The 21833-nt window shown below is 46.8% G+C and overlaps 1 protein-coding gene across 2 annotated transcripts in view; it reads left to right on the top strand.

Moving 5' to 3' along the window:
* Nucleotides 1-21833, top strand: part of Cdc5 (cell division cycle protein 21) — a 171759-nt gene that overhangs the window by 74894 nt on the left and 75032 nt on the right. For both annotated transcript variants that reach the window (XM_075697261.1, XM_075697260.1), the window contains exon 8: nucleotides 17971-18116. In XM_075697261.1, coding sequence (XP_075553376.1) covers nucleotides 17971-18116 — 146 coding nt within the window. The remainder of the gene's footprint in view (nucleotides 1-17970; nucleotides 18117-21833) is intronic.

Below are 21833 nucleotides of genomic sequence, written 5' to 3'. Positions count from 1 at the left end.
AGCCAGCCAGGCAAAGTATTGCAACAAAAAGCGCACTCCAGCTACCTTCCAGGTTGGAGACTTGGTTCTCCAGGACACGCACCCACTAAGTAAGGCAGCCATTGGATTCACAGCCAAGTTTGCCCCTCGACGCATAGGCCCATTTAGAGTGACTGCACACATTGGACGCAATACCTGCAGACTCAGAGACCCGGCAACAGGGTAACAGAAAGGCCTCGCTAATGCAGACTAATGCAGAATCATGTGCCTTGGAAGCCCTCTTCACAGGATAAAAGGGGGGGGGGGGGATCTGTGAGGTTACCGCGCTGACGCCAGGTGGCGTAGAGTCGCAGGCATGAGACGGTAGGCAACTGTGTAGAGTAGCAGGCACGGGACAGTAGGCAACGGTGTGTGGCGGATAGGGAGAACATGGAAGGCTTGTGTGCGCGGTCGGCATGTGGGTAGCGCGCGACAACGAACTGTGTGAGTGAAGCAGAGTAAGCTGCGTGCAGTGCAGTGAGATGGAACACAGACTGCGTGTGTGTGCGTGCGCCGAGGATTTCTTGAAATAAAGAATGTACATGACAGGGTGATGTGCCATTAGACAAGCTCGCTGAATTGGCTGACCGAGTTGCGGACTATTTGTTGGCCCTTAGCCTCAGCGCTGTTACGACTCCACCTCTGGCTACTGCCTCAGCCCTTAAGCTCGCAAACATAGAGGGCTGGGTGCATTTGGCTGGGTGCAAAATTGGCTTAGTTAAAGCTTATCATCAAATTGCTGTGGAACTTGTTGACGTTCCAAAGACGGCCATTACCCCACCCCTTTCGGTATCTTCAAGTATATGAGGATGCCTTTTGGATTGCGCAATGCTGCACATACTTTTCAGCGCACTATCAACCAGGTCACGTCTTGACTTCGTGTTCACCTACCTTGATGATCGCCTTGTCACTAGTTCATCTGGCCCCGAGCATGAAGCTCACCTGTGTGCCCTTTTCCAACACCTTTATGATTACGGTCTCATCATTAATCCAAACAAGTGCCTCTTCGGCGTCGTTAACATCAAGTTCTTATGCCACCTTGTCACCCCACAAGGTGTCTGGCCTCTCGACAGCAAAGTGAAGGCAATTCAAGACTTTCCACCCCCTACTTCACTAAAAAGACTCTGAGAATTCCTGCACCTACTGAACTTTCATCTCTGCTTTCTTCTGAAGTGTGCCAATTTCCTGAAGCCTCTGACCGACCTACTGGTTATCAAAAAAGATCTGGCTGTGCCACTTGAGTGGACTGAGGAAGCTGCATCTGCCTTCGCTACTGCCAAGAAGACGCTGGCAGATGCCACCATTCTCATACATCCCATTCCCGATGCCCCACTTCCTCTCATCACCGATGCATTGAGCATGGCAATCAGTGTAGTTCTCAAGTAAAACATATCTGGTTGGCAGCCTCTTGGCTTTTTCTCACAAAAACTGAAGCAACCTGAAGCTAAATAAAGTACATTCAATCGAGAGCTCCTTGCAATGTACCTCATCATTAAGCATTTTCACCACTTTCTGGAGGGCTGGGACTTTCACGTGGTCACAGACCATAAGCCCCTGACATTTGCCTTCCATCGGAACCACAGCAACTACACTGCACGGGAGATCCGCCAACTGGGCTTTATCTCCAGGTTCACTGTGGATCTCCGTCACGTGCATGGGCTGGAAAATACTGCCCCTGATGCACTCACCTGCGTCGATGTCCTGGCAGCCCAACCATCAGTAGACATAAGGAGCTAGCAGCCACCCAGCGCAATGACCCTGAGCAGCATTGCCTTCGTTCCTCATCCACGTCCCTATCCTTGACTGAGTGCCCGCTTCTGTTTTCTTCATCATTGATAATGTGTGAGACATCCACTGGTGTTCCTCGACCTTTCGTGTCTTTGGCTTTTCGTCGCGCAATTTTTGATCAACTGCACAACATGAGCCACCCTGGAATTCGTGCGAACCAGAAGCTAGCCACAACTCGATTCCTTTGGCCTAGCATCGATGCAGACGCTCGTCGCTGGATGTGAACCTGCCTTCAGTGCCAGCGTGTTAGTTCACCACCATACCGTCACGTCTGATTCCCCATTTCAGCCTCCATGCGCGAGGTTTTCCCATGTCCGCTTCGACATTGTCGGCCCTCTCCCACCATCACGTGGGGCCTCATACCTGCTCACTTGCATGGACCGCTTTATCCGATGGCCAGAGGCGTTTCCTATTACAGACACTATGGCAGAGACAGTTGCTACGACTTTCATGAGCGGCTGGGTGTCACATTTCGGATGCCCTTCTGTCACTGACGGAGGCCGCCAGTTTCGATAGGCCCTATTCACCACGCTTGCCAACATCCTTGGCGTTCGACGCATCCATATGACCGTCTACCATCCTTCCACCACTTATCAGCCAAGGGAACGTTGGCTCGTCCACCTTCCCTTCATCCTTCTGGGCATTCGATCAGCACTGAAGGCTGACCTAGGTCGCTCTTCCGCTGAACTCGTCTACGGCATTCTCTGCACCTTCCTGGAAAATTCTTCCTGCCATCGTCGCCACCTTGCATCCATGATGTTTCCACCTACATCTGGGAGCTGCGCAGCATGTTTCGTGACCTTTCTCCTGTAATTCCTACTCACTGACACCACCGGTCTGTATTTGTCAGCCAGGATATGGATTCCTGCAGCCATGTCTTCGTTCTGCGTGACCATGTGTGTCCACCCCGGCCTACGATGGACCACTCCACGTACTCCATCATACACCTAATACGTCCATGCTGGACATTAACGGTCGCGAAGACGTCGTGGCTGCAGACCGACTCAAACCTGCCTATGTCGCTGCTCTTGCACCCGCGATTCCTCCATTTAACCTGGCCTCTATTCCTTCATCACACTGGGCGGTCACATCTAAGCACGTTCACTGGGCAGCTCCTCTGGCTTCCGCTCTATGGGGGGAGCCCTGTAGCACCCCTTGCCTCGAGCCCAGGCCGCAGGCCACAACTTGCTCCGCGTGCAGGGCCCGTCAAGGAGGGGGAAGCTAGCTCTCGGCCGTGCGGCGTGCGCAGTGCGATATAAAAAATAAAAAGAACAGTTCAAAACTCAACGCTGCCGGAGCTGGGTCTTCCTTGCATTAGCTCCGACAGGGCCATGTAATGAGCAGCAGCATAGCAAATGACTGAGCAAGACAAAGCAAGTGCCAAGGTGTCCTTCTCCCACATAACCACCTTCTGCAACACAACACAAATACCTCCTGGAAAACAAAACCAAAGCTGGTCCATACAAAAGCTATTACAGTGAGACCTTAATAACATGGACCTGGTCAGAATACAGTGTAACTGCATACTAAACAGTAGCAGAAACTAACCACCAAGTACAAATTTGTGTTTTCGGACGGGTGCAGCTGCTACCAACAAAGAAATGCAGTGAACCCACCTATAACAATATTCAAGTAAAATCTTCAAGTAATAATACAGTTAAACCTCGATATATCAAACACGGATGTATCAAATTATAGCGTATATGGAACACTTTCTATATCACCTGGAAAATTGCATGCATTTATAATTTTTTAGTTCGAACGGTGTCGGACATAAAATGGATATATCGAACTCCGCCACCCCAGACCACGTGCGCCCTGTCAACAAGTGGCAAGCTTTCCCGCAACACTCTCAAAGGTAGCGGCAATGCAATGGGCGTTCCCGACTGCTGCACACTATAGCTGCATACATTGATTGCACCGAGGGTGCCATTTGAACGTAACAGCATACGCACGTGGCGGCTTGGCTAGTTTGAAAACGTCAATGCCGCATTGTGTTTGTTGCACTGACTCCTCCTTGGTGCCACACTCTGCACCTGCTGCTCCTCACGAGGACTGGCAATTTGCATCCACAAAGACTCGCTCACTGGGCTCACTCATAGATGCCTTGGCAGATGCCACTTTATTAGTACTTTGTTATTGACAGTGTTTGAAAATGCTTCGATTGACAGGCGTGGAGATCGCAGCAGAAGTAGCAGCCAAATGAAGGCACTGCCGAGGTTGATTCCACAAGCGCTGATGTTGCCCCGCTCCCGATTTCAACTGAGGCTGTAGCTGCTTTGGCCCGTCTACGCAGCTACTGCGCCGCAAAAGGGGGCACCAGCCTATTGCTTCTGGATCGTTTAGATTATGTTGAGGTTTCCGTGTTTAAGCATGCGGCTGCCAACAAGAAGCAGGCTATACTGCTGCAGTACTTTCAGCCAAATAAATAAATACTTTGTGTGAGCTTCAAGTGAGTATTTACTGTGCCATAATTGGGGCGCAATCAGGGATTGTTGTTCAGAACAAGCATTCGGTTGCGCCATGCATGATTGGCCTAGGTTGTGCCGACTTCACGCGGCTGACAAAGTCGGTGCGGCCTAGACCAATAGCGCACAGCGCAGCCGAACGTGCACTCCGAACAATAATCTCCGATCATGCCCTTGGTTCATTGATTGATTTGCACAAGTTCTTGATACGTTTTTTACATGATCTTATACCGTATTTACTCGCATAATAATCACACTCGCGTTATGATCGCACCCCTGAATTTTGTCGTCAAAATTCAATTTTTTTTTTTTTTTCCTTTTCCGTGTATTGATCGAACCCCGAACTTGTTGCAGCGATATGTCGTGTGCCAAGTCTAGGTAATGATGATCGCACTTACCATCTGTCGAATGCTGTCAAATGCTACGCAAACGACTCTTGAAGACATACCAAGCGGTCTGCACGCACCAGACATTCTTAAGCAGATACCCAATTTCATTCCTTTCATCACTTTCCGCACTCCGATGGAAAAAAGAAAAGCTACAGCCAAACTTGCCTCGGCTTTATTACTTGTAGGCTTCATAATGGTTTTGGCCAACAACAAAAAAGGCGCTTTTCGATTCTACTCGTCTGCACTCGTGAGCACGCAACAAATCATGAGCGGCAACTGTAGTGGCCACGTTTACACTAATATGTTAGAAGTGCACCCTATTCATACACCAACGCTTGTAACACAGCTAAGATATTCGCCCACCCTTAGCGGAAATGTGCTGTATTAGGACAGTAGTGAAGACAAATGCTGCAGTTTCCGCAGCATGCCCGCCATGTGTTTCTATGTCACTGGCAGCTACACGCGCCCATCTCTGTTTCTGTCCCCTCAAAGTGGTGATGGCTACGGTTTGTCGTAAACTTGCCGATATTAATGATATTATTCATTACTGATGCGAAAGAAACTTTCAATGCATGTGATATACTCACAAGAAGAAAAAAAATTGCGTTCAGCTTGCTCCGCCAGCCGCCATATTTGTTTTGGTGTCCCGCACTCTTACAGCGGCAGCCACCTGCTTGTTGACCTGTTGTCATCCCACAGCAAGCGCGGGATGAAAAAAAAAAATATTTTCGCAGGAAATTTAAGTCGTGTAATGATCGCACCCCTGAATTTGCATCAATTTTTTTTTTGACAAAAATGTGCGATCATTATGCGAGTAAATACAGTATATCGAATTATTTTGGGATCACTGCGCTGTTCAATATATTGAAGTTCGACTTTATCCAGGAAAGTCTTATTTTTATAACTGATAATTGTTATAATTGGGTTGCACGAAAAGAGCAGAGGGGGGACACACATTGGATAATTTTTATTAGACAGGAACAAGTACAGGTGAACCCACCTGTAGCCTTACCAGCTTTAACAATACTCAGATGTAAGAATGAGCAGCTGCGTCACTGTTAACTTTCGAGACCCTCGTTATGCTATGAACGAGAAGAAAGGGGGTTAACCGAGGGGCCCGATCTTTATTACTCATATCATAAGAAGCCAACAAGCAAAGACACCAAGGACAACATAGGGGAAATTAATGGAAATGACAGTGGATGAAAAAACGACTTGCCGCAGATGGGGAACGATCCCACAACCTTTGCATTTTGTGTGCGAACCGTGTCTTTGGTTAAACATCTTGAAGGGGCAGCGCAAGACGACGAAGACAGAAAGCGCAGCACGGCCCTGTGCGTCGCCTAGCTTCTGTCGCCTTGCGTTGCCCCTTCACTCGCCCAAATGTCGGTTCTTCTGCCTTCAGTAAAGCTCGTGGTAAAAACGGTGAGCGCAAACAAGCAAGTACTCCAGCCCTATGTGCCTCCCCTCCGAGTGCGCATCAGTGGGGGAATAAAGAACATTACGTGCTCTCACCGCCCTGATATAGTTCACAAAACAAAATTAAAATTAGCAGAATATCACACCTACGAAGTGGCCCTTCCTTAATGGGAAAATAAAAGAAAACTAATTTCAGCTGCACTAGTAAATGACTTACACAATAGCCCCTCTTACCATGAGAAGAGGCTTCGTAAGCTAGAAGAGGGGCTAGAACCAAGGAGTCCGCCTTGGATTTGGCGCTCCAGCTGACCGTGACATCGTAGATTCTGATGGCAACTGCTCAGCCACAGATAACTTATCTTCGGTGCAGTTGTACTACATTTCATCCTAAAAGAGCGAAGACTAATTAGCAAATTTCAAGAGCTTTTACAGGTTCACAGCGGGCCAAGTACAGAAAAGCACTTTGAAATCTGTCAAGTGAAGATAGTTCTGGTATTGCGGTGCAAAATTTATTGAGGACTGTGACCTTCATTTGCTGTTCTAATAATCTACTTAATACCACAACGTTGAAGAGTGTTTCTCTTTATGGTGTCCCTTTGATGCTCCTTGCGTGACTTTGCACAGCAGCACCGGTAGCATGTCGCTGTTAATGCGTGATCACCGCTACCGTCGTAACTTGCTATGGCGAATCACTTATATTGCTCCTAATTATTATGAGTAAATGATTATCTGAACTAAAGAGAACACTAAACTATATTTAGTTTTTCTGTGTACGCTTTCGTGGAAGGCTCCAAACCTGCTCCAAACGCAGAAGTGGCTGCTCCAAAATGCTGAAGGGCATTCCCACCACTGTTTTGGGGTAAAACTCAATAATTCCCAATTTTTGCACCCAAAACAATGTTTTGTCAAAATCGGGTTAAACTTGGTTTTTCACCAAAGTCTGCTCTTTCATCAAGGGTGCTAAACTAATAATAATTGCAAATGTTGCCTAACTAATCAACACTGCCCATCATCTGTGAGCAAATGGTCAAGATATATCATTATCGGTAACATGCTTTCATGAACATGATAGTATGCCTCTTTTTCACTTAACACTGAAGCGAAAATCGGCAAGTAAAATATATGCAGCGCCTGCCAGCCTTGAGTGAAAAAAAGGTTTTTGCTTTTTTGTAGCGATCCTTACATGAATATGGCAATGGCACATAGCATTGCATTTCTTGCACATTGGGTACGTGTAAATGGCAGTAACGCACTAGGAAGCGAAAGAACACAGCGTTCACATTGCTCTGCATTTTGAGTGGTATCTGTGACGTTGAAAGGACAGTTACTCAACTGTGCCGAGCTGACAGAAGGGTGGCTGATTCAGCTAGATGGTATACCATTAATTTTGTTGCAAGAACATCTGGCAGGAATCGGTAAGCCAGGACGACAACTGACAAGGGGCTCTATTCTGGACATTCCACCATTTTCTTCGAGGCGTGATGTAGGTGCGATGGATACAAAGTGGTTCTGATGATCCCTTCTCAGTAAAAATAAAGCAGCAAGCTCAACGCGCACATTTGTTCAGTCATAAATGCCTCTCACTTCCGCCATCTCCTACACTTACTAGGACGTGTCTTTACGAAATGAAATTAGTCGTCACATATTGGCGCTTACGCCCTTGTTTTCTACCTTGAGACTTCAAAAGCAACTGACCAGTTATACTATCTCATGAAACACAAGTTGCAGAAGGTTTGTAATGGTCAGTACTATTTCAAATAAACGCATCTTTCAAAAAGAATTATGGCCAAAAACACAAATACCAACACCACTCGAGAATGGCGTAAGCACTTATAAGCACAAATTATGAACAAAATAATCTTTTTGGCCCCAAACAACAGAGATACACATGCCTCTTGGCCACCATTGCATATGATTGCTCATTAGCATATTTTGGGCGGCTTGTCGCTCCACAAATTAAGGCGGCAAATCTCTGCGATGGTATCAACATGAAATTGTTGTTTACAAAACAGCCCTTCCTGTGACACTACTGACATTTCATCATCCAATCAACAAGCTGAGTGGAGGCTATCAGAGAATGCCACCACACACTATTCACAAACTTGCAAATACATTGCATGGGTTTCTGGCCTCTGCCCTTTTTTTTTTTTTTTTTTTTTTTTTTTTTTTTTTTAACGTGCCAGCATTGCAGTATAGCTGCTAAAGACCAGAAAAATTTTTCCTTCGAAACCGTTTACAGCTCCACATCCCATTTCGTCAAAAGCGCAGCAACGTTTCTTGCAATGCTTCCATTTCCAGGCACTAATTTAAAAAGACTCGCTTCTCCACAGTCAATCAGAGAGCCACCATGCACATCGAGAATAGAGCCTAAGGATGAAAGGCCCAACAGCTCCAGGATGGACATGGACAAAATCGTATGTCGCACATATCCAAGACGTGCTAGCCTTGTGCCGCACCATTGACAAAGACATGCCAGAGGTGGACAAGGTTGGCCATGTGTTGAATGGCATAGCTGACTATGCCTTCAACATACTGCAGCACTGCAGCACAGTTGACTCCATCATAACAGAAGGCCGTCGGTTCGAACAAGTGAAAAGCCGGCGCATTACTCAGCGCTTTACTAGACTCCCGAACACGGCTGCGACATCCTCATGCGAAGATCCCGTGACGCCCCCTCTGTTTTCGACACCTAACAACCTAACTAGTATTGTTTGCCAGGAGCTCGAAGCCATGGCTCCAGCCGCTTACCAGGCACCTGCTCACAACCATTTGGCTACAATATCCCTCATTCAAGCCATTGTCCATCATGAGTTTGCAAATGTGGGCCTCCTACAAGCCACCTGTCACACACTTCAGCCCATGTGAGCTTCCAGTCCTCACACTGAACACTACACCGCCCCAATTGTTGCTGCTGCTGCCTCCACTCCCCGATTCACACCCCGCTACAGAAACCCATCTGAGTGGAGTACGCCAGACAATCAACCAATCTGTTTTTCTTGCTCTCGCGTCGGCTACATTTCAGGCCACTGCCACAGTCGTTGGTATTACTGACCAAGCTTCCTCGGTGAACGCCGCCAGGATCATGGCCCCTCTTCTAGCACATCTCTTCTCGATGACCACCTTCTGGCCCGTGAACCTAACCGTCTATCTTCACGCTCTGCACCAACGTACACCAATATTGCTGCTCCAGGACACTGGTCTAGCCGATCGCTGTCACCTCAGAGTCGCCAGTCGTGCTCCGCTCAGCACCGTCGCCCTCCCTCCCCCACTTACCCTGGCCACCACCCGGGAAACTAGCCAGTGCAGCTCTGGGAGGTGAGGCTGCATTGAAGACAAGGACCGAGAAACCTCTATTTGCCCCCATTTCAAGACGCAATTTGCCCTGTGTTCTAGTCAATGGCATGACCGTTACTGCTCTCATTGATTCTGGCGCCCACATATCTGTTATGAGTTCTACACTCCGATGCTACCTACGAAAAGTGCTGACACCTGCCGTCTCTCCTACTGTGCGAGTAGCTGACGGCACCCAAACACCGGTTCTTGGTATGTGCACTGCCCGCATTACTGTTGCTGGCCACCACACTTAAGTTCTCTTCGCTGTTCTCGGCGCTTGCCCACATGATGTCATTCTTGGTATTGACTTCTTGACCGCCCACTCTGCCCTCATCGATTGTTCTACTGGCATTTTGCAGCTCGAACTGCCATTGTGTCCTGGTGACACCGCATCACGTAACACTCACCTACGTTCTGTGGAGTTTCTACGACTACCTGCTCAGGCTGCTACCTACATCCCTCAGTCACCATTTCCCCCAATCCCTGATGGTGACTATGTGGTCGCTTCCCTCACATATCTGATCCTGTCGCACAACATCGCGCTTCCTCACACTGTAGTGGTTGTTGCCAACAATAGAGTGATGCTTCCAGTCCCCAACTTTCCTACTTCAACCCATATTCTTCCACAAAGAATTTCACTCACCACTGGAAACTGTCACCACTGGAAGAATGTACAGTTTCTGAATTCACTGCTGACGATGAGACCGTGCCCCAACCTGTCATACTGGCGCCAACCAAGGCTCTTCTGAACCAAATGATATCCCCCAGCCTCTTACCTTCCCAAAGTGAAGCACTCCGTGCTGTCCTATTTTCTTACCATGACGTTGATGTTGCGAACAGTCCACTAGGCCGTACACATGTCATGGCCCACCTCATCGACACTGGAGATGCCAGCCCCCTTCACAAACACCCTTACAGAGTGTCTCACTCTGAGCGCCAAGTCATCCAGAGGGCGGTAGAGAAAATGCTTGACAAAGATGTGATAGAGCCTTCCTCTAGCCCTTGGGCATCCCTGTGGTGCTTGTGAAAAAGAAGGATAACAGCTGGCGATATTGCGTCGATTATTGCCATCTCAATTGGGTAACAAAGAAGGATGTGTATCCTCTCCCTCAAACTAGCCAGTGCCTCCATGCGCTCGAATGCCTCCATGATGCCAGATATTTCTCATCACTAGATCTCCACTCGGGATACTGGCAAATTGCCGTTGATGACTGCGACTGCAAGAAGACTGCTTTTATCACACCCGACAGCCTCTACCAATTTAAGGTCATGCCTTTTGGTTTGTGTAATGCACCTGCAACTTTCAAACGCATGGTGGACACTCTTCTACGCAGCCTTAAGTGGTCGACCTGTGTTTGTTATCTGGACGTCATCGTTTTCTCGCCCAGCTTTGAAAGCCATCTCCCTTGTCTGTAGGCTATTCTCTACATATTTTGCCGGGCTGGCCTCCAGCTCAATTCCTCTAAGTGCACCTTTAGGCACCGCCAGATCGAATTACTTGGACACCTAGTTGATGCTACCGGTGTCCAACCAGACCCTGACGAAGTCTGTGCCGTCTGTGAGTTCCCCGTTCCATGGTCCACGCATGAAGTACGCAGCTTTCTTGGGCTCTGCTCTTACTTTCGCCGCTTTGTTCTCAACTTCGCGGAGATTGCTCGACCCCTCATGGACCTCCTCAAAAAGGATGCGACCTTTTCTTGGGGCGCACACAAAGCAACTTCCTTTGTATCGCTGATTTCTGCCCTCACCTCACCACCCATGGTGGCTCATTTTGACCCAGCTGCTAGAACAGAGCTTCGCACTGATGCAAGCAGCCATGGCATAGGTGCTGTCCTCGCCCAAACACACAACGGAGCTAACCATGTGATAGCATATGTTAGCTGCCTCCTGTTACAGTCTGAAAAAAATTACACTATTACTGAGCAGGAGTGCCTAGCTCTTATCTCGGCTGTAGCGAAATTCCGTCTGTACCTATATGGACGGCCGTTCATAGTCATAACAGACCATCATGTGCTCTGCTGGCTCTCAACACTTTAAGACTCCACAGGGAGGCTTGGTCGTTGGGCATTATGATTACAGGAGTACACGTTCTCGGTTGTGTACAAATCTGGCAAGTTGCACACTGACGCCGACTGCCTATCCCGTCACCCCATTGAACCATCCGACTCCACTGAAATAGACCCCAACACCTGCGTCTTAGCAATCACAGACTTCACCCATTTGGCCGACGAACGTTGTAGAGATCCATCGTTGCTCTCTCTTATTGACCGTCTTCAATCCGGCACCCCTGACTCTTCACTCAACATGTTCTTGCTTCAGGATCACATTCTTTACCGTCGCAACATGCACCCCGACGGCGCAGAACTCCTGCTAGTTGTCCCGTGTCATCTACGTGGAGACGTCCTCTTCCAGTTTCACGACACCACAACTTCCGGGCACTTAGGCGTCTCTAGAACGTATGATCAGATATAATGACGTTTCTTCTAGAAGGGTCTTTATCATTCTGTTCGCGGCTATGTAACATCTTGTGACCTGCGTCAGTGCCACAAAAAAACCTGCAATTCGACCTGCTGGTCTCTTTCAGCCAATTGACGTTCCAGCCGAGCCGTTTTATCGAGCAGGCCTGGACTTGCTCGGCCCCTTTCCAATTTCCACGAAAGGTAACAAATGAATTGCAGTTGCTACAGATTATACCACGCAATGTGATCTTACCCAAGAGTTGCCAACCAGCTGTGCCACGTACGTAGCCGACTTCCTACTGTACGGCGCCATCCTCCATCATGGTGCTCCATGTCACCTGCTCACAGATCATGGTCAGTACTTCCTGTCTCGTGTGGTTGATCTACTTCGATCATGTGCTACTCATCACAACTTCACCTCATATCGCCCTCAAACCATTGGACTCACCAAATGCCTCAACCGTACACTGACTGACATGCTTTCCATGTACGTTTCTGATGATCACCACGATTGGGACGTTGCCCTTTCGTTCGTCACATTTGCATACAACACACAGCATCACGACACTGCCGGCTACTCACCCTTTTATCTTCTCTTTGGCTGCCATTCATTATAACCCTTTAACCCTAAGTCTGATCCAACGTCCACGACTTCCAATGCACAAGATGCCATTACGTGTGCGCTCATCGTGCGCACAGTAGCCCGCGCTCGGCTCTCGTCATTGTAGACTGCACAGAAGTCCATTTATGATCGTCGACACCAGGATACTGCTTTTCCAACGGGCTCTTTCGTCCTTCTCTGGCTCTCATCTCATCGTGTCAGCCTCAGTGAAAAGTTAATGTCGCAGTATGTCTGGCCCTACTGCGTGCTCCGCCAGGTGTCTCCTGTCACCTATGAGATAACTCCCATGGCATCCACTTCATCGATGGCCACACCACGAAGTGACATCGTACATGTTTCCTGCCTCAAGCATTACAACTGTGACCACCCATTTTGAACACCACCGACATCGGGACGGTGCTTCACCGGCCGGGGATAATGTCACAGATAATGAACAGTGGCAAAGACAAAGACGTTGTAGTGGGGCTGGGTGAGAGTCTCTCCTATCGGACTGCAAGAGCTGCTCAAACCTGTGTGCCCTGTGCAGTCTTGGCTAGCCAAGTGCTAGCCATTCTACTGTTGCATGAATAATCCTTGTAACAATATATGTACACACACACACACACACAGTTGCACCTCGATATATCGAGCAGTGCTGAGATCACAAAATAGTTCGATATAGCCAGAATTAGATATATAAAGTAAGGTAAAAAACTCGTCAAAAGTCGCTGCAAATCAATCAATGAACCAAGGGCACGATTGGGGATTATTGTTTGGAGCACACGTTTGGTTGCAACGTGCAATTAGCGTAGGCCGCACCGACTTCATCAGCTGCACGAAGTCAGCGCAGTCTAGGCCAATCGTGCGTGGCGCAACTGAATGCGCGCTCCAAGCAAGAATCCTCGATCGTGCCCCAATCATGGCACAGTAAATACTCACTTGAAGCCTCACAGAAAGTATTTATTTATTTATTTGGCTGAAAGTACTGCAGCAGTGTAGCCTGCTTCTTATTGGCAGCTGTATGCTTTAACACGGAGTCCTCAACATAGACTAAACGATCCACAAGTGATGGGTCGGTGCCCTCCTTTGCGCCGCAATAGTGGTGTAGAAGGGCCAAAGCAGCTACAGCCTCAGTTAAAGTCGGAAGTGGGGCAACATCAGCGCTTGCAGGATCAACCTCGGCAGCGTCTTCGTTTGGCCGGTACTTCTGTTGCGATCTCAACGTCTTGTCAATCGAAGCATTTTGAAACACTGTCAATAACCAAGTGGTGTCTGCAAATTAAGGCATCTGTGAGTAAGCCCAGTGAGGCAGCGCCGTTGTGGCACCGAGGAGGAGTCTGTACGGCAAATGCAATGAGTCGTGGACAATGTCGAATTTGGTCGAACTAGCCACGGCCTCCGCGCGTATACGCCGTTATGTTCAAATGGGGCCCTCAGCACGATTGATATGTGCAGCTATAGTGTGCAGCAGTCGGAAATGCCCATCGCGCCACTGCTACCTTCGAGGGTGTTGCAGGAAAGCTCACCGCCTCTCAACAGAGGGCACGTGGTTTGGGGTGGCAGAGCTCGATGTATCCTTGATATGTCCGGCCCCGTTCGAAATAAAAAAAATTAGGAAATTTGAGTGCATCCGGTACTCTGGCAAGCGTGGATGGTTTGCTAGTTGAGCGGGGCCGTAAACATGAGTGGCCAGATTGGTGGTGCCAGCTGGTGGTGCAAAGCTCAACTACACAAATACAAAGCCAATTACTGTTCTGCTTAGCTGCTGGTGTAAATTTTTGGCAGTGGCGTAATCGTGTTTACAATTATGCCTCTGCCAAAAATTTGCACCAGCAGCGAAGCGGATGTAGTGGGTTACTGCAATTCTAGCTCTGTGTTTGTCTGGTTGAACTCTATGCCACCAGGTGGCTGCACCGCTCCAGCTGCTCACGTTTACGCCCCCGCACGCCTGTCAATTTTCCCAAACCGCCCCATTTGCCGGAATAGTGGACATGCTAAGTCTCTATTAAAGATGCTTGTGATTTTCTAGGTGATATAGAAAGTGGTCCCCCCTCCCCCAGGATATGCAATAATTCGATATATTCGTGTTCGATATATCGAGGTTTCACTATATATATATATGTGTGCTACTGTGGGTTGTAATTGGGAACATTGGTTGCGCTTTCTAGACAATCGCATGTAAGAAGACAGGACAGGCGCAAACTAAGAACTGAGGTTTTATTCGAGGAAAAACACTTAAATATCTGACCATGCCAGCGCAGGCGCTTCAGGGTATCTATCAGTAGCATAACAGAAGAAAAAACCCAAAATCGGAAAAAGCCAATGGCGTGGCTTACCTAAACATACTATCTAAGAAACGTGCCTCCCTATCGTAAAGCATGACCGATGTGTCACTGATGCATGCTTGTCCCTTCTTTTTTATATAATATGGCTCAAGAAGTTCTCGTGCTTTTTCATTATGGCACTTGCGCAGTATCTTAACTTGGTTGAGCAGAGGCCTGCATTTGTGGTCTAAGCAATGCATGGGTAAATGACGTTGCTCCCGGTTTATAATTGATCTTTCGTGTTCTCGGATTCGCACGTTCAAACAAAGGCCCGTCTGGCCTATGTAGGTTTTGCCGCATGTCAGGGGAATCTGATACACAATGCCAACTTGGCAATCTAAATAGGTGTTCTTGTGTTTCATGCCGCAGCCACCTTGCTTCTTTCTGGCATGAAGTCTCCCAATGCGGGCGCAAAGGTGACTCAGCTTGCAGGGAGCCGAGAAAACGAGTGGGACACCATGCTTGGTTGCTATCTTCTTCAGATTATGTGCTGTTCTGTGAACATATGGAATTACAACTGGCTTTGAAGCTTTGTTGGCAACATCAGATTTTACTTTTTGGGGCGCTTTTAGCCTCTTTTCGAGCGTTTCAACCACTGCCAGCACAACCACATCAGGGAAGCCAGCCTCTTTCAGCCTGCAAATTTGCATGTCGAAGCTAGCCTGCATCGCATGCGTACATGACTTCTTCAAAGATTGCTCAATAATCTGTTTAGCAATTGCCCTTTTGGTGATTTTAGAGTGAGCTGAATCATATGGTAATGGTTGTTTTTGTGTGCGAGGGCAGAAACAGCTACAAACGTGCTCTTTTCCAAAGGTAAGTTTGAGGTCAAGGAACTGCAGAGTGTTATTGACAGGGAGCTCATGTGTAAAGGTTAGACCTAAGGCATTATTCTCAAAGAGATTTGAAATGTCTGCAATGGCATCGTCATACATAAAATCATTTCGTACTTTCAGCAGCACAAGAAAATCGTCAACATATCTGAAAACGTGTGCTACTTTGTCTTTGTCAAGTACACCAAACAAGGTGCGGTCAATACTCGATAAAAAGATGTTGCATAAAACTGGTGCTACGCACGACCCAATGCACACTCCCTGTCGCTGCAAAAAGGTTTGGTTGTCAAAGGTAATAAAAGTAGCACTGAGATAGAATTCTAAAAGAGCCAGGAAACTGTCTACCGAAATGCCTGCTGAGTTTTGGAAACCAATGACATCGTTAGCTTCAATGCAGCTACGCACTGATTCAAAAAGTGGCTGGTGAGGTATGGAGTAGAATAAATCTTCTACATCAACTGAGAACCCAAAATCCATTGAGTCAACTGTCTGCAGAAGCGAAAAAACATCTTCTGAATTCTTCGTGGCAAAAGGATCATCAATATGCAACATGTTCAAATGCTTCTGCAGAAAGACACAATTTCGTGTTGCCATGTGCCTTTCTCGCTAACAATGGCTCTGAAGGGTACATCAGCCTTGTGCGTTTTAGTGGAAAAAAACACAGACAAGCTATCGTTCTTGCTGTTGTTAACAACATGAGACAGTTTGGCTAGCTCTAGGTTATCGCATAAAGAGATTGCGGCTTGCTTTACGCGAGTACGCTTCACGAGTACCTTTTTAAAGTTCTTGAGCACAGCTGCAGTTGCTTTTTCGTTGAAAAGTCCGGAGTGAATTATAAACCGGGAGCAACGTCATTTACCCATGCATTGCTTAGACCACAAATGCAGGCCTCTGCTCAACCAAGTTAAGATACTGCACAAGTGCCATAATGAAAAAGCACGAGAACTTCTTGAGCCATATTATATAAAAAAGAAGGGACAAGCATGCATCAGTGACACATCGGTCATGCTTTACGATAGGGAGGCACGTTTCTTAGATAGTATGTTTATGTAAGCCACCCCATTGGCTTTTTCCGATTTTGGGTTTTTTCTTCTGTTATGCTACTGATAGATACCCTGAAGCGCCTGCGCTGGCATGGTCAGATATTTAAGTGTTTTTCCTCGAATAAAACCTCAGTTGTTAGTTTGCGCCTGTCCTGTCTTCTTACATGTGATTGTGTAGAAAGCGCAACCAATGTTTCCAATTACAATGAACCAACTTGCCCAACAACGCATCCTGCTATACTGTGGGTTGGATGATTCCCTTTGACACAATTACCATGTGCTTTATGAATTAGTTCAGAAAGTGCGTCTATACTTTTTGGTGCTGAATTTTATTACCTGCATACACATAAGCTTTTTTTTCTTAGAATACAGTAGACTTCGATTATGCAACGCTGGTGAATTAAATTGTTGGGTTAATTCAATCCCAACCGAAGATCCCGGCTGGCACCCATACACTTCTAGGTGCCCAAACGTTCCATATTCAGATCCTAAAATTGGCCTTCGTCAGATAAATTGAACTTGACTAGTCCACACACACGGGCACGATGCATATGGTGACACCAATGACAACCCTTTTAGTGGCAGTGGCAGTCTCGGTGTAGCATAGGGGATAGTGAGAGCATTGAACATGCGTCATGTCCTGTCAAAAACGCCTATTTTCAACCCGCCCTAGGAAGATTTTCAAGCAATAACGGTAGCTGAACATGTATGATTATGGTATTTACCTGATTCTTATGTGCGCCTTTTGTTTTCCAAGGAAATTGTGCCAGAAATTGCGTGCGTTGTGCAATCGAATATGAAAACAAAACTATCTTTGCAGTGTTTGTATGCTTTACAGCATCACATTGCTCTACTGTGGGGAAGCTGACTTTAAAACTGGCAGCAAAGCTGGCTTAAGGAAACCGGCCGCCATTCTAAAAAATTGGGTGTGTGTTAGATTTCTACTTTGGTTAAAAGTTTTATGTCATTTCTATGTTGGTTTTCTACTTTGGACACATAGAAAGTTGTTGCATGTCAGATTTGGAGGCATGTTAAGCTCAAGCCAATACTACAAAATGAATCTCCGGTGTTTTGGTGTTCTTTGCATCTTGTTTAATGCAACCCGCCAGATAATTCAATCAATTTCATCAGTCCTGTCAGGGTTGCATTAACGGAAGTCGATGGTACACAAATCAAGTAAAGTCATTTTTGTCAGCATTCCAGGTACCATATATTAGGGATATTGATTAGACTCCAGGGTGCTCACTTAGCTGACAAATGAATGAATTGCAGCACTAGCTCTACCACTTATCCAGGAATGACGCCACGAGGTGCCAGGACACCGGGAACCGCGACTGTTTCCACGTCCCAGACCAGTGCAACACCTCTGAGAGACAAGCTGAACATCAACCCAGAAGATCACCTTGATTTTGACTCCAGTCAGTCAGCAAAGCACTTCCAGGTTAGAATGTCTGTGTAGCCCGTATCAGGTCTTTACTTTGTATGCATGAATTTTGCAGAAGTACTGACTCTGACTTTTTTTGTCTGGGCTGCGTTTTTTTGTTCCACAGCCTGTCGAGTTCATAACAGTAGTATGAGGCCTGAATGCCTCAAATGCGCAAGTAATCGCAAATTATAATATTTAATGCAATGAATTAAAAACAAGCACCAAATGGAGCCTGACTGCGGATATGCTGATCAAGGCCACATCATGAAAATTGAGGAGTCATGTTGATGTGCTATCACCGATGCATGGCTTGTACCTATGGTAAAAGTTGCACTGGGATTGTCTTCCTGAAAGCTTTAGACAATAGAATAATAGGGCACAGAACGTGAAAAGGCTGTGGCACATTCTGAGGGAAGAGCAGAGGACTAAGCTTATCCTGTGTTGAGTGCAGACAAGTGAAAGAGTGGCTGACGTGATATGCACGCAACTTTTGGCGAGACGACCATGGTGTGGCTTGGAACCACTTCACCTGGCTAACTGATGTGTGCTTGTCGTTTGTGACACCACATGACAGCTGTATCCAATCTTTATGATGTAACGAGAGGCCCTCGTCAACGCACCCTAAGCCAAAGTTTTCAGTTCAAACTTGATGGCGAGACAAGCTTTCTTGGCATTTCTCTTTTATAACAAATGAAAAGAGCAACGAAACAACCAATAGTATTACACAGACAACTGTTTGTGGAATGCTAGTGTTACTGTTAAAAGGAAATGTACAGATTTGGATAAAGGATGACATGCCATGACTGTGGCTTACCTTCTGCATGACAAAACTGTGTATGTGCAGTGTGTGTTATAATAGTGTGCAGTGTGTGGTCAGCATGTGGTCGAATAGTTTGTGCATTGGGCTGAGGTGCTGAGGTAACAGGGTTCAAAATCAACAATTGGACCAACTTGGGTCACTGAGTATGTGCCAATGTCTACATGTGTGCTGTTGTTTAACATGGGTCACTGTAGATGCGGGACTGGGTACACACCGCTGTTGGAGGAAACCCTTTGACATTAACTTGGAGCACTGGGTACGTGCCACCTGGTCCATACCAGTCTTCAGTGAATCTCTTTGATGCCAACTTGAGTGACTGGGTATGGGCCAGTAGGTGTGTGCCGCTCTTCATGAACATATTTGACGCCAACTGGTAACTAGGTTTGTGCCACTGGGAATGCGCCGCTCTGCAATAGCACAAAAGATCCCTTAAATTTCTCTTTTGCTGAGCGGAGTTAAACCCATGTCACTAGGTTTGTCAAGGGCAGAAACCCGATGCATTAGCAGGATGCATCACAAAAGCACAGGTTATGTGACAGTTTCAATGGACAATTTTCACGCCAGTGCTTTAGCAAGCTTTGCCATGAATGCACTTAGTCACTCTTCACTGAACCTCTCGCCAGCTTGGATCACTGAGTATGTGCCACTGCATGTGCGGCAAGCAGGGAAGAATTCTCAGTGATCGAAGGCATTGTTCCACCATGTTTCTCATCTCCGAGGCCATGCGCGAACTTCTTAGCAGCGCCACTAGATGGCGCAGCTTGTCCAGAAAGAAGTGTGGAGGAGGAGCCCAGTTGCCGCATGACATGTTTCTCAGCGTTCGCACGCACTGGTGCACCGTGCATTTCAAAGGTCACATGCAGGCTTTGTGGCATCGCCCACACGGTGGCACCGAGTGTTCTTAGGTAAATTCTACAAGTAGGGTTACTTTGCACTGTGCCTTGTTAGTACAAGATGATGGTTGGTACTAGGGGAAACCCACGCGTGTGTTCTGTGTGCCAGCACTCTTCCGTGTTGGAAGAAACGTGGTTTGAGTCAGTACGCACAGCGAACGGTGCAGCTTTTATCTGTAGAATGTGTGTGCTAGGGTCACGGCTAGACCGTCTAGAGCAGGAGAACAATAAGCTAGCCAAGCTGGTTCGAAAGCTAGAAAAGGAACTCAGAAGCGAACAGAAGCAGAGGAAGGGAGTGGAATAAAAGCTAGACAACTTAGAAATGAAGTTGAGGGCCACCATTCTGCAAAGCAAAGGTGAACGCTTCAATGCGAGCACTGGCTCCGAAGTGAGGACAGCTAAGCAAGCCAGAACCACCATGCCGGAAAGAAGTGGCAGAAACGTCAGTGGTAGTCGCGAAGGGGCTACCTCTGACATGCTGGCCACGGCAGAAGACAACAAAGCAAAAGACAAGGATAAGGCAGTAGGGGAATGCATCGTGGCCTCAAGTGCAGATTTTGGTGGGGAGGAGGAGGAAAAGCATCAAGTTGTCATTCCAACATGCGTAAAGTAGAACCAGCAATGACAGAGAGGGTAGGTGCAGGCGAACAAGGCCAGGTTAGTGCGCTTTTGGGAAAAATGATTAGGGAGGTGATAGCGAAAGCCAAGGAACGCATGTGGGACACAATGAAGGATAGACACCTAGTGGTGATAATAAGCGGAGTGATTGACATACTGCAAAGACAAGGGGTAGGGATCGCGAAGGAAATAGCTTAAGGGTTTCACTGACCTGCAGAATGTTTCAAAGGAAGTATTGAAAAGGCAGTGCTTGCAGTAAACAGGGAAATTTGGACACTAGCTAAGGCAGTGAATTTTACAGTCGTTGACAACAACTGAGAAGTGCACTGAGCAGGCTGCGAAGGTGCTTTTGTGCATGACAGGATACATTTTAGCAAAAGTGCAGCAACACCGGTTGGACATAGATTCGTGGCACGGGCTTTAGCTTTTTTAGGCGAGCTCCAGGCAATCAGGAAGAAAGATTAAGTATTGATGGTAGCGACACACCAGTAGAGGGCAGAATTAGACCATAAGAAGTTAGGAAAAGATGCACAAAGGATAAGAATAGAGAAAGTAACATTTGTTGCGTAAACATGCAGGGTAGTCGTAAGCAAGAAAGATGGCTGGAAATTCAAATGCAGCTGGATGATGAAGCGATTAGCATGTATGCCTTGACCAAAATGCATCTACAAGATTTGGAGCAGCCGCCTGTTATTGACAATTTTGTATGGGAAGAGTGCAACAGAATTACTGGTTCAAGGAAAGGCGGAGGCATAGACATATGCTAATTAGGCGAGGTCTGAAGTGGCAGAGGGTAAAAAAAAGACATGTAAGGAGCATTTATGGATTAGCAGTACACGGCAGGGAAAAAGACGTGGCTGGGAGTAGCTTACCTATGTATAGGTGTTAATAGCAGAGGTAAAAGTAAGGAATTGATTGATTGCACTAGAAGCAATATTAATCAGTTCGAGAAATAAGGCCAGGTGATATTAGGGGGAGATATAAATGCGTACATGGATGATTTAGACATATACTGATTACAATGGTTCTCTGGTGGTGGATCTATATGATGAACAGAACCTTATACCAGTTAACAGGGAGAATAAGTATCAAGGACAGGTAACTTGGCAATGTGGAAACAGGCAGTCATCTATAAGCTACGCCTTAGTCTCAGAAATGGTCTATGAACAACTAGGCCAAATGATAATAGACAAACATGGAAGAAATAGCCTGGGTAGCAATGATAGACGTTTAAAGTAAAGTTTGAAAGATATACTAATGCAAAAGAAGAAACAACAGCACCAGAATTTCTAAGAATGAATGAAGAGCAAATAAGAGATGGCAAAAGACATAGAAGAAGATTAAGTATTTTCCTACAGCAGTCTGGGAATACAGTATAACCTCGTTGATACGTTCCCGTTA

The sequence above is a fragment of the Dermacentor variabilis genome, chromosome 6, assembly GCF_050947875.1.
Source record: "Dermacentor variabilis isolate Ectoservices chromosome 6, ASM5094787v1, whole genome shotgun sequence".
NCBI classification, from domain to species: domain Eukaryota; kingdom Metazoa; phylum Arthropoda; class Arachnida; order Ixodida; family Ixodidae; genus Dermacentor; species Dermacentor variabilis.
Note: the sequence above shows the minus strand (reverse complement) of the source record. Positions and strands in the feature narration are given on the sequence as shown.